The sequence below is a fragment of the Hibiscus syriacus genome, unplaced genomic scaffold, assembly GCF_006381635.1.
Source record: "Hibiscus syriacus cultivar Baekdansim isolate YM2019G1 unplaced genomic scaffold, ASM638163v2 tig00111582_pilon, whole genome shotgun sequence".
In the NCBI taxonomy this organism is placed as follows: Eukaryota; Viridiplantae; Streptophyta; class Magnoliopsida; order Malvales; family Malvaceae; genus Hibiscus; species Hibiscus syriacus.
The window spans coordinates 10,027,417-10,041,383 of NW_024063126.1; the positions used below are offsets into that span (position 1 = coordinate 10,027,417).

General features: G+C 32.4%; 1 protein-coding gene across 2 annotated transcripts; it reads left to right on the forward strand.

The window, feature by feature from the left end:
* Window positions 1-8,863: 8,863 nt before the first annotated feature.
* On the forward strand, window positions 8,864-13,389 carry LOC120165180 (protein DEHYDRATION-INDUCED 19 homolog 3-like). 2 transcript variants are annotated; one of them, XM_039174758.1, is made up of 6 exons: window positions 8,864-9,051; window positions 9,156-9,301; window positions 10,743-10,820; window positions 11,090-11,361; window positions 12,145-12,210; window positions 13,240-13,389. In XM_039174758.1, exons 1-4 carry the CDS (start codon window positions 8,877-8,879, stop codon window positions 11,297-11,299), a joined length of 609 nt encoding a protein of 202 aa, XP_039030689.1. In that variant the 5' UTR covers window positions 8,864-8,876; the 3' UTR covers window positions 11,300-11,361; window positions 12,145-12,210; window positions 13,240-13,389. The 2 variants fall into 2 exon arrangements, with proteins under 2 accessions (XP_039030689.1, XP_039030690.1); XM_039174759.1 differs by having other exon boundaries at window positions 8,866-9,051; window positions 9,159-9,301; window positions 13,240-13,382.
* The last annotated feature ends 578 nt before the right edge of the window (window positions 13,390-13,967 follow it).

Consider the following 13,967-nt stretch of genomic DNA (forward strand, 5'->3'; position numbering starts at 1 on the left):
CTTTTAATATTCAAATTTAAACAAATAATAATGTCTTTTAATTTGAAATATTCAAAAGATATAGATACCTTTACTATTCAAAATTAAATAGATATTATTTTAATTGAAATATTCAAAATGATATAATTATCTTTTAATATTGAAAGTTAAATAGATAATAAACACCTTTTAATTTGAGATATTCAAAAGAATAATTATCGTAATATTATTCAAATCAAATATATAAATATCATTTAATTTGAAATATTTAAAAGGGATATGAATTCAAGTTAAACATTAAATCCATTAATGAAATTCACTTTTTTTCTCAACAAATTCAAGACAGCCTGATACAACCTCAGTAAAAGGATCAGCCCTCCACATAAGTGGAGGGACTTGACTTCATTTATGGATCCCAACAGCTTTCCCCTATGAAGACTGTCGGAATTGGCCCGTTGCACCGAAACCTAATCAGGTATCCCTCAATTTCCCGACCTTCAGGGCCTTGGTCGATCTCTTGAATGGTGGAGGTCACTCCAAGGTCTTGTAATAGAATCTTAACCATATAACACAAGCAACATGAGCTCTTGCTGAACAATACCACTCCCCTCTCCAAGGCCAATCTCATCACCTGTCCATGTCCTTTGCAGTGAAGACGGTCGTTACACTTAGCGCGGGATGAAGAAAATGTTAAAGCTCATATAGAAGTCACAATATGCATTCAACCTGGTGGGGGTGGGAGGTTGGAGTTTGAGAAAGATAAAAGGGTCCAAAGCTTTGTTGGACCTGAAATTTAAGCTCCCATGACATTTTTTATTTTTTCAATGATAACGTGACATTATCTTATGGTGACACATCAATATCACCATTAAGTTTTTAATAGTGGGGTATCAAAATGAAACATAAACTAAACGTTTGATATAGTTTTGAAAATAAAGTTTGGGTACCTAAACAGAACAAAAATAATAGTTTAGGTACTAAACTTGTAGTTTGCCCTAAAAAAATACAAAGATTTTGTTTTTCTCAAAACAAAATATAAAAAGTTGTGAAGTCTTTATTCTTCTATCATAAAATATTGTGATAGAACTATGAACTCCACAACAAAAGTAAGCCTCTTCTACTATGATTGTCAAAAATTTACTGAAGTGGTTCAAATTCAATGGAGTGTAAATTTTTAAAGGTAAACAATTAAACAATATTATATTTATTTATTGGACTTGTTTGATCTTATATTTAATTTTAGCATATTTAGTACAATATCACTCGTGAATGCATTTCGAGATTTGAAGGAGCAACATGTTTTATTATGGTTATGTGATAATTATGTCTTTGACACCTTTAAAAATCGTACATTTTATTTATTTATTTATTTTATTTCTAATTTTCTACTTGTTATTTCCTAGAAATAATAGAATTAACATGCATATTTATCATTTATATTTATTAAAATAAATAAATAATAAAAATAAAATTATGTATAAATTTTAAAACCGTTAAAAAGATCTGGCCTATGTTAAGATTAAGTTCTGGCTCCGTCCATGCTTGGATGGCATACAAATAGTGAAGAGTATACTTGAAAATGTTATGAATGAAAAATCTAACTCCCCTGGGCACCAAAACCATGCATTAATTATTGTTAGTGCACTTATCTATTGAAATATGCCTACAATCGTAACAGTAATCACCATATGATTTGTGTTCAAAATTTCGAAATTTAATATAAAATTATTAAACAGCAATTTACTGAGATATTAGGTTTCATCTCATCATATATATGATGTGAAAATATATTATTATCATCATCACTGCACATAGTTTTTGGTATTAATTTATTAAGATTATATTCCCATTTCAAAAGCGAATAGACACTGAACGACTGAGATATTTGCTTCTCTTTTTCTTCTATGAATTTGGTATCTTCTCTTATTAGAACAACAGGATCTCATTCTCACTTTATCTGGAAACTTGGAATCCACCAATTTGAATCACAGCTGCTTCTCTTGTTTGTCTGGTGATAGCATCAAAAATTCTGACTTTAAAAGGCCTTGTACTTAAATAAAATAGGATCAAAAGTCAATCTCCCGGTGAAAGAAGACTTTGTGTTGATTATGGATGGCAAGTTGCTTGGTTTTATATCTATAAAGCAAAGCAAATCAGAACAAGATCAGTTGATTTTGGGGAACGTTTGTTATGTACAGATTGATAGATATACAAGAAGCCATCCTTTTCCTCTTATTGATGAAGAAAAGTTATTCCACAAAATATAACTAGAGCATTATCTAGATCTAGATGCTGAGCTTTAGCGTCGCCGAAATTCTCGAGGATAATTGCAGGGGTCATACCTTTGTACGTGATCGTGTAAGAATTAAAACCATTGAAATGCCTCTCATACTTCATATATTAAAATGTCTGAATACATCATCAAGTTATACTACCATCTAACTTTATAACTGCATATTAATAAATTAAGTAACCGAAACTAACTTCCTAACTACTGCGACAACTGAATCTGCTATTGTTAACACTTCCCTTCAAGTTGGCGCTTGAAAGATATCTTTGAACCCCAACTTGGAAACTAAGAACTCATGTTGTTGTATTCCCAATGCTTTGATCATTATGCCAGCAAGTTGTTCTTCCGATCGAACATGTTTATCACGTATCACTCCTTTTATTTCTCTCACAAAATGATAGTGTATCTAACCTGGCCGGATTTTCTTTCTTAATGTCCAATTCTGTTGGCAACTCTTGCAACCATACTATCTTCGTAGTCATTACTACCATACTTCTGTATTCTGCCACTGCTGCTGACCGTGCTCCAGTGTTTTGCTTATTTTATTTCTAGGAGATTAGAGAATCTCCTAACTTTATGCAAAACCCTATCATATACCTTATTGTAATTGAACATGATGTCCAATCTGAATCACAATAAGCCAACAATTGACATTTGTTTTTTTTTTTTTTTTTTTTGAGCTCAAGATAATTCATTGTCCATGATTCTTCTTCATATATCTTTTTGGTTGTTACATGAATTGACTCAATGTATGAATTGTAAAAGTGATGTCTGTTCTAGAATGAGTTAAATAAAACAACTTCCCAATAAATTTTTGATAAACTGACTTATCCTGCAGTAATTCATCATTCTTGTCACCTTCTTAATTGCACTCTAGTGAAGTTAGTTTTTTGTTATGTTCCAAGGGAGTCATAACAGACTTAACTCCCCTAATCTAGTGTCTTCTATCAATTCCAGAACATATTTACGTTAATTCAAACCCTCAACAAATCTTAACATTTATAATCTCAAGAAATATTTTAATTCTCCAAGATCCCTCATTTTAAAGTTTCTGCTTAGGATTTCCTTCATTTCTTCTATCACCAACCCATCACTTCCAGTTATGAAAAGGTCATCAACATATATAAGCATGATGACTATCTTATCACCGTTTTGTTTAGTAAACAACAAATAATCATACTCACTTAGTTGATATGTTACATTCAATTGAGCTTCAGTCAATTTAAGATTCCACTGTCGTGAGGTCTGCTTCAGTCAATTTAAGATTCCACTGTCGTGAGGTCTGCTTCAGTCTATAAAGCAACTTTTGCAGCCTACATACTTTAGACTCCCCCTATCTACAAAAATCCTCAGCTAAAGTCATATACATCTCCTCAAACAAATCACCTTATAAAAAATCATTGTATAAATTAAGTTGATAAAGTGGTCAAACAAAGGAAGAAGTGATGGTAAGAATAATCCGAAGAGTAACAATTTTAACATGTGAGAAGGTATCAACATAATCCACCCCTTCATGTTGTGTGAACCCTTTAGCAATAGGACGAGCCTTGAATTGTTGCATATCTCTATTAGCCTTGTATTTAACCTTATACACACATTTACATCCAATTGAAACCTTTCCCAGAGGCAAAGAAACCACATATCACATGTTGTTTGATTCTAAAGCAGATATTTCCTCATTCATAACTTGGACCCAAAGAGATTTTTTAATAGCTTCATGAAAGGTCTTAAGTTAAACAAAATGTGAAGTAGAAGAAAGAAAACTTTAAGTATAAAGAAGAGAATGAAAATAAGAAATACATGAAGAAATAAGATACTTGGAAAGAAAGAAGATCAGCAAGAGTGAACATAATCATTTAGCCAACGAGGAGGTTTGACATTCCTAATAGACAATCTTTATAAAAAAATAGGATAGCACTCAACTTCTGGTAAAGAAACAATAAGTGAAGAGGCCAAAAGACTTGGTGAAGGATGAACATTGGCACCATCTGATGAAACTTGCGGTGTGAATGATGACTGTAAAGGACTACACGAAGGAGATATTAATGAAGGACTCAAAGTAGAAGAGGAATTAGAAGGATCAAGAAGCAAACAATCTATATAAAAGGTTAAGAAGAGTAGGGAAAAAATAGACGATTCTAAAAGTGGAAAACGAAAAGGAAATACATTTTCTAGAAACACCACATCTATGTTCACAAAAAACAATTTAGTTTCAAGATTGAATAAAATATAACCTTTTTGAGTAGCAGAATATCCCATAAAGACCGACAAATTCCTTTTAGAGAGAACTTATCAACATAATGAACTTGTGTAGCATAACAAAGGCAACAAAAGATTTTCATATGGTAGAGGTTAGGGGGTTTCTTGAAAAACATTTCAAATGGACTTTTCCAGTTGAGAACAAATGTAGGAAGTTTGTTGATGTAACCCCAAAATTTAAGTGTTATATTATAATGAAAACGAAGAACCCCAGCAATCCTATGTTTCCTCTCAATCACCCCATTTTGATGAGGAGTTTGAAAACAAGAGCTTTGATGTTTTATCCAAGAGAAAGAAAAAGACTTGAGCATTCAGAAGTAAAAAATTCAGATTTATTGACACTTCGGACAGTCTTAACAGTTGGAATGATGATTTTGAACAAAGGAACAAAGCTATTTGAGTAAAAGCACATCATCAATGTTAAGTTTTATCAAATAAATCCACGTCATCCAAGTACAGTCTTCCACAATAATAAAAAAAATGATGACCATTATGTGTAGAAAAACGACAGGGTCCCCACAAATCTATATGAATCAACTCAAAAGGTGCACTAATTCTAGTGGTACTCAACGAAAAAGGTAATCTAGTTTGATTTGCCAATAGAAAAATCAAACGATTAGAAACATCAACATGACACTAATTTAATGATTGCAAAAATAGATTTTCATGTTTTGTTTTAAGAGGTGCACGACCCAATCGGGCATGGGAGACATAATTTTTATTAATCGATGAATTGGTCATACATATAGTATATGCAAAAACAAAATTCAAAGAAAGTGAACTACAAAAATTACCGGAAGATTCTCCAAGGACAAGACTTGTGGAATCAAAAAAACACAAGCCTCATGACTCTTTATCAATTCACTTCACTTCATCCTTCCATGGTAAAGATAATGTAAAATACAAAAATCAGGATAAAAATTAATGCTACAATTTAGGTTTGAGTGAGCTTGAAAATTGAAAGTAAATTGCGAGTACAATGGGGAACATAAAGCAAATTAGGAAGCATATTGGTAGGATCGAATGAGAAGGACTCAATGTGTGTGATGGGAGATTTTTTACAGTTTGGAAGGTGAACAAGGTGTGAGTCCGAAGCACATGAAGTGGGAAAATCTAGGCTATGAAAATCAGACAATATATGATCAGTGGCTCCAGTGTCAAGTATATATGGTACATAATCGCGGGAAGTAGGCATATCTTGGGGAACCGTACCTGCTAAATTGGTAGCATACTCAATTGGAGGTGCTTTATTCAGCAAACCAAGAATTTGGTTATATTATTCACGAGTAACCGGTGCAGAAGACGTAGTAGAAACTACACCAAGCGGGTTTCTAGAACTAGATTTTAATGTTGAAGCATCGGTCATTGTGTTTGCTGCCAACACTGCTTGAGAACCTTTCTTCTTCGTGAATTTGAAGTCCGGAGGAAAGCCATGAAGCCGATAAGAATTTCCGTGCTTATGCCCACAAATCTTGCAATCGTCAAATGTTCCAGTGAACCTCCTACGATCGAAAGAACCAATCGCATTAGAGAAAATAACTGTGGCCTCTAAGATCAGAGAGACACCAGACAATTAAGATCGCTGAGACTCCTCTTGGAAAATCATTGAATAGGCTTGATTTATATGATTGAAAGTGGGAACATCAAAAAATTTGTCTTTGGATCGTCAGATATGTCTCATTAAGCCCCATTAAAAATTTAAATAACCTTTGTTAAGCAATATGATAAAGACTTTGTTGAGAAACCTCACAATCAAAAACAGAAATAGGCACCAAAGAATTGTGCTCATCTAATAGAAGCTTCAACCGAGTAAAATACATTGATATGGTTGAATCCCCTTTACTTATCATTGCAACTTCAGTGAAGAAATAAAATAAGAGATCCATCAACTTTATCGAACCGTTCTTTGAGGTGCCAAACCTGAGCCACACTGGAAGCAAAAACAATCCCCGGCGAGAGTTCATTGCTGACTGTGTTAAGAATCCAAGAAAAAACAAAGGCATTGCATCGCTCCCACTGAGAATGCAGATGCGCTCTGTAGTTCTCCTTCTTGCAGCAGCCGTTGATGAAACCCAATCTATTATTTTACAAGAAGTACGATACACATAGACCGATTCCACAAATTATAATTGTCGATACCCACAAGCCGATGAGAAACTAGGAGTCCTCACGGTGCATCTGACATATGCAAGAAGAGAGGATGGTTGAAGTCAATCATCAAATCATCAATCGCCAGAGGCATTTTAGTAGAAAAGAAAGTGAAAACCTAAACTAAGCTGAGGGAAAAAGAAAGACCCGAAACAAAGCACACCAAAAACACACAAGGCCCAAACATGAAAGAATTCTATCTGATACCATATTAAGAATTAAAATCATTGAAATAACTCTCATATTTCATATATTAAAATGTCAGTATATCATCTACTCATACTACCATCTAACTTTAAAATTGCATATGAACAAATTAATTAACTAAAACTAACCCTAACTATTTCTGCAACTAAATCTATCATTGTTAACAGATCGACCCTTGAGTCATTTTTTTTCGTAGTCACATTTTCATCACTTTATATTTTTAATTTATTATTATTAGTTTACTTGCATTTGAGTCTTGACTAAGTTGGAAGGATTTTGAATTGTTTAAGCATGAGTTTCCTTTTTTTTACTATCGAAAATAACTTCTTTATGTGTAGTGTTAAAAGTACTTCAATTACACCAAGGTTGTGAGAAACTAAGAATAGTCAAAAGAAATTAATGTTTACATGTTTAAATATCTCATCAAAAGTGTTGGATGTGTTAGATACCGACTCAAATTCTAGTTAAAAAATAAGTTGAATCTTGTCACAATTCTATTGGTTGGAGATTATTTGGTGATTAAATTTATTTAGCTAAGAATTATTGATGACCAAATATTTGACTCTATAAATAAAGAGCATGTATTAGTCTTTGAATGATGAGAGAAAACTATTTTGGAGAGATGTAATCCTTTTAAGATCTTTACAATTTTTAGGGTTTATATTACAATGATGATTTTGTAGGGATATTGGAAGAGTGTTTTGGGATACACTAGGTTTTGAGATATCATGTATTTTATATTCTTCATGATCTTTAAATTTATAGTGGATTATTATTCTTCTCATATGTGGAGATAGCCAAGGCTAAACCATGTTAAATCTCGCCTTTTATGCATGTCTTATTTTATGTTGATGTCGTTTTAGTAACAAGTTGTATTAGAGCTATGGTTCAAGTTATTGAGTTTTAAAGGAATTTATTGTTACAGATTTTGTTAGTAACTTTGGAGACATGCATGAGGAATTTTGCTACAATGAGTTTCTAGTTGTAGGAGAGTAATTCTCAATCGATCCAATAATGCTTTAACATATATTTGGCTTACATAAGAATGGAAGTTGTTGAAGATTAGAATATCAATTTTCTAATGGAATTTGTGTCAAGGGAGAGATTGGTAGATATTGACTCAAATTCTAATTAGAAATTAAGTTGAATTTTGTTGTAATTCTACTGGTTGGAGATTACTTGATGATTAAGTATATTTAATTAAAGAATTCTAATGGAATAATGATTCTTGGTGACAAAGTGGTTTACTCTATAAATAGAAAGTATGTATTAGCCTTTAGAATGAGATAGAATTATTTTTGGAGAGATATAATCTATTTTGAGACCTCTAACTTTTGGGGTTTATGTTACATCGATAGTTTTGTAAGAATGTTGGAAGAGTGTTTAGGGATACAATAACAAATTTTTATACTAAGCCTATTTTTATTAACAATAGCATATTATTGAAAACTAATTGTTGTATGAAGATACAAAATAGCCAACCAAATTAATAGTAAAAAAATGACGTCGAAAATTACTCCTAAAAAAGCCATTATACTACAAACTTGAAGATCGAAAAACCATATGAATAGATGTATTTATTCATATGAATATCAGAATATGTGTAATTATTCATATGAATAGATGTAATTACTCATATGGATAGATGTAACATTTCATATGAATAAAAGTAATAATTTTAATAGTCACTTACAAACTCTATAAACACTACAAGAAAATATATCTTTAATGACACACGTTAATTTATGACTTGTAAAAAATATGTGTCATAAAAAAAATATCATGTTTCTTAAAATCTAAACGATTTATAACTTAATGTGTGTCATATTTAATAGTCATAATCCAAAAAATTTACAAAAACACAGAATACACTTTTAATTATATATCATCCGTAAAAATCATCTGTTAATTTATCCCATAATTTTCATCCTTTCCCGCTTCTTCCCTCCACACTAAACCTATATTCCCTTTTTCTCTTTGCATTCATGTTAACATGATATTGAGAGATCAGATGGAGAATGTTTCTTCCCCAAACCCTACCCCTCCAAAATCCAAACAAACCTATAGTTTAGAGCGTTATCTAAAAGTTTCAATGGAGGATGATACTTGGAGCTTTGTCTTCTCAGTTTCATCTAGGAGCTATCAATCCACTCTTAAATCCCATAGTGGTTGGTATTTTTTTTTGTTTGTTTTTTTTTGTTGCTTTTGATTTTGAGTTTTTGTTTTCCGGATTTTATGCGGTTACCGAATGGGGTGTTATTGATTTTGGAAGCAGATCTTTGTATTGATTTTGAAGAGAATGAAGAAGATGATGAATTGATGACGGAATACCCCTGCCCATACTGTTCGGAGGATTTTTATTTACTTGGATTGTGCTGCCATATCGACGAGGAGCATCATCTTGAAGCTGGGTATGGGGTATGCACTAAACCCTTTTTGGATTTGTTTTTAGGCGTGAATTTTTCTTTTGTTTTGAACGATTGTTAGAATTGATATTTAAGGAACGTTTTACACTTCCCGGATATGCTTTAGTTTAGTAATCGACAGTAAAAAATGGTTAGACAAGGGGGGTCTGTTAGTGCCTGTGCATAAGTTGACCCAGCAAAATAAGGCCAAACTCGGTCAACTCTTTGAATTATGTTGTACGGATCCCTTTTACATTGCTATGCCTTTGCCACTTGAGGGAAGAGAATCGGGGTATTGGACAGTGTTTGGTAATCCAGATGGGAACATAGATTGATGAATAGATATTATCAGAACTGAATTACTCGATTCTTTTCCCTCATTCTTATTCAGTATTATCAAACTAGTGTCACTCAATTTATGAACACTTTCTAACATCTTGCAATTTTGTCTGGCTTAAATTGTTATTTTCTACCCATTGAAGCTTATATGATTATCATTGGCTTCATCCTTCTTACCCAAATTATATGACTTTTAATTTCTTCCCTCACTGTTAGTGAATGAATGATTGCTAAAGCTAATGGACAATTTTTGTTCTCATCTTCATGCTTTTAACGGCAATCTGGCTTTTATTATTAGTCCATACATAATGCCCATTTTTTAGGGGTTCTAAAATAAAACCAGTTAATATAAGGCTAAAAGAAGGCTGCAATTGGTTGCAACCGAAAGACTTACCAAGTGCGTAACTCTTTAGAGTAAACTGGGTAACATTTTAGGTTGTAACCAAAAATATTACGTTCTCCATTACAAATCATGTAAATTGCATAACTATTCTGGTTCCAATCTAAAAAGTTGGTCAAGAAACTCATGTAACATTCTCGGTTGTAACCGAAATTATTACCAATTATGTAACTTTTTAGAGTAAACATGGTAACATTTTAGGTTAAAATCGGTCGCAATGTAACATTCTCCGTTGTAACCAAGATTAGTGCTAATTGTTTAACTTTTTAGAGTAAACAGTTAAACATTTTAGGATAAAATCCAACGCAAGTTAGCCTTAGGTTTCCCGGCTACACAGCAAAACTATCACATTTTTGAAACTGACATTCAATAATAATCTAGAGGCCCTATAAGCTTATGTAGTTTGGTGTCGTTTATTGAAATTGGGAGACCATATTCTCTCTCCCTCTCTATTTTGTATATGTGTTGGTTTGTTGGCAGGAGTTAAGACTTTGTACATTATCAGTGTAAATTATAGTTAACAGAACTTTCCTTAATATACTTATTACATGATATGAAGGCTTCTGTTTGAGAAGAACAAGTTTAGTGCTGACCTTACCAAAAGGAATTCTTATTGAATGAATCATCGTGTTACTTAAAGATAGTTTAGTTTTAATTGCAGTTTAGATGTAAATGATGTTTAAGATCAGTTAATCATTATCGCTTATAATTGCAGGTATTCCCCGTTTGTGCTCAGAGAGTGGGTATGAACATGGTTAACCACATAACAACACAACACGGGAATATTTTCAAGATATCCTTGTTTTACTTTTTAGTTGAAAGATTTTGCTTATTTAGTTTCTTTTTCCCTATTCTTTCAACTACCCGTTCAAGATTATGTCATTGTGCTTGAATCATTTCTCATGACATCATGTTTCTTTTACTAATCTCTCTGAATCGGTCCATTTTAGATATTAACTTTCTATGTATGACCATGAGGCTGCTTTGAGGGTTTTTTTATAAATATAATTTAGGCCAGATTCTTTTGAGTTTCATGATCTATGTCCCTTGACCAATGATTACAGTAACCACAAAGTAAATTTTCATAAAGGCGACTCTTTGTCACCTCTTTCTTCCTTGAGGAAGGAATTGCATGATGCGCATTATCAATCTCTTCTTTCCAGGTCATGGTCTTCACTTTCTTCCTCCAATACAGGGCCCGATCCGTTGCTTTCATTTCTTTACAGTGCACCTCCTGCGGATTCATCCGTTGCTTTCATTTTTGTTTTCTGACTGAACAGCCTCAACACATGGAATCTCTTTTACAGAAAGTTGCAGATGGTGTTGTACCTGGGGTGAGCACTCAAATTTTAGACAAAACTAAGATTTCATAATACTTTAAAATTTGAATTTTTGTGAAGCCTTATTCTACTGCTAGAAGTTTTATGATGGTGTTCCACTATGTTTTGTACATATAATGTGTATATAGATTAAACTGGTATCCAGTACCCTTTCTACTTTAGCTTTTTCTCGCTGAAAGGAATGGCTAGTATAAAAAAAAGTTTTGAAACTAATAATACACAAAATATGGGAGCTTTGACTACTATATAAGAAAAAAAGGTTGTTTAGTCAGTTATTCATGTGTGCTATGATTAGGGATATAATTGAGCTGAGTCGAACTGATACATCGCCAAGCTCAAAGTCAGCTTTATAAAAAATCTTGAGACTTTAAATTTGGATTGAGCTTGACTGAGCTTCATTTTTCATTCTTGAACCCTTCTTGTAATTCACTCGAGACACTCAAACTCAACTTGCTGGACTCGATTATGTTTGATAATTTGTTAATATGTACATTAATCACTATATTTTATCCATTTACTAGTTTCTTTTAGAAATATTGTCTATATTAAAAATGAAGGGCGGAGAGCCTTAAGCATTAGTTAATTAAAGTACTCAATCTTGATTCACTCAAGTAGCTCAAGTTTGAGAGAAATGGATTGGACCATTTATTCCAGTAATAAGTTGCTGAATGAATGATGTAGGGATTATTAAGTAGAAGGACAGGTGCGACTAGTATCAATGCTGAAAGTTCTCGTTCCCATAGTGTTTTAACTTGTGTTGTTGAATCTCGATGCAAGGTAATAATATTTCGAATGCTAAAATAGATAGTCGAGAACGGACTTGAAGTGCTGGTCAATAAGGATGTAAGTAAACTTTTCTGATACATATCTGTCAATACATACATATTAGTCATACAACCATCATATGGACTAGTATATTTTCTTGTAGAATAAAGAATACAACTATCATACATAAACATTTCTTGTATCATATACACATCTGTCATATCATACATACACATACTCCCGTCTCAACAATATATGCAAATACAACTAGCTGTGGGAATGCCAATTAAGTTTGTCACAATAAAATGTGTTTTTTTGGTTACATTATCCCCATTTCCATAACTTAGTGGTCTCTTTATGACCTGAAACTAAAGATCCATGGTGTGGTTTGTGTTGTGTAATGAGTTACTTTTGTCAGCAAAAAATACTTACTGCTTGAAAACCCTGCCGAGACTGAAAGTAGAGTATTACTTGTGAACTTGTTGCTTGTTTCAGACTCTTTTTTGTTTTAAGTATAATATTGTTCCTCAATGATCTGTCTGCTTTCCTATCCTAGTGGTTGTTAAAGAGTTACTGCATCCAAGTTGGTAGGTTGACTTGAGTTTGTGAAAATTCTCAACTAAATAAACCTGGATGATTATTGTTAAGCTCAAATCAAGTATAGATGCAGTAGCAATACCTGCTACTTGTATTGTTTTATCTTTTATTTTGTTTCTTAAACTTGAACTAAAGTTAAGGGGGTTTCGTGGAGTGGTCAAGTTGTCTTCTCTGCATAATGAAGTTCTTAATTAAGCAGGATCCTAATTTGTTGAATTACTGCCATTTGTCTTGTTTCGTGTTTTCATATATTAATTTCTTACCCTGAAACTGGTTCTGACAGCACTAATTTGTTTTTCTTATACTTTTCATGAAAATTAAATTTTAAATGCATTTAAGCTGTTGAGTTGCCAAAAGGTTTATGCTATAGGCTGCAAATTGCTTATACGATATGGAGCTTATTATGTACTGGCTGTGCAAAATTTTGACATCTTTGTTTTATTTTGCTTATCTTTTGTTGATATTGTTTTTGCATATTCTAAGCATCCTCATTTTTTTTTGTCAATATAGGTTTGGCAACACTGCTTATTTACACATATCTGTGGGTTTTATCTATATGCTCAAAGCTCTAAGTATGTAGAAACAAAGTGCATTATTGTATATAGATAATGATTATATGTTCTTTCTCAATGTCGTATTTTCTTTGTTTTCTTTGACTAATCGTTTATTGTAAACTATTTGTATTGTGAATATATTGTATGTAAATGGATTGCTTATATATAATATGATATATATATTTAGTATTATGAGGCATTAAATGTGATTTAGTTTGATTATTTGTCAATATACAATATACATATATATATATATATATATATATATATATATATATATATATATATATATATATATATATATATATATATATATATATTTACGAAATGCAATCACGACACACGAATGTAAGTCATACAAATGTGCCATCTTCATTTATGACGGGGGTTTCAATGAACGCAATATAAGTCATACATGCGTGTAGATGTGCACATTTGTCGGATTTCAATCCGATCCGGATCGGTTTTTATCCGATCCGATTTTTTTGCCATTGAAAAAAAATCGGTTTATAAAATAATCGGTTCGGTTTTTAACCGGTTTGGAGGGCCAGATATCCTAACCGGTGTAACCGGTTTCGGTTTTAAAAAAAATCGGTTTTTTTAAAAAATCGGTTATAAAAAAATCGATTTTAATATTCCAGATTGCTCATAGGGAGCCGATTCCCCCCCCAAGGGGTACCGATT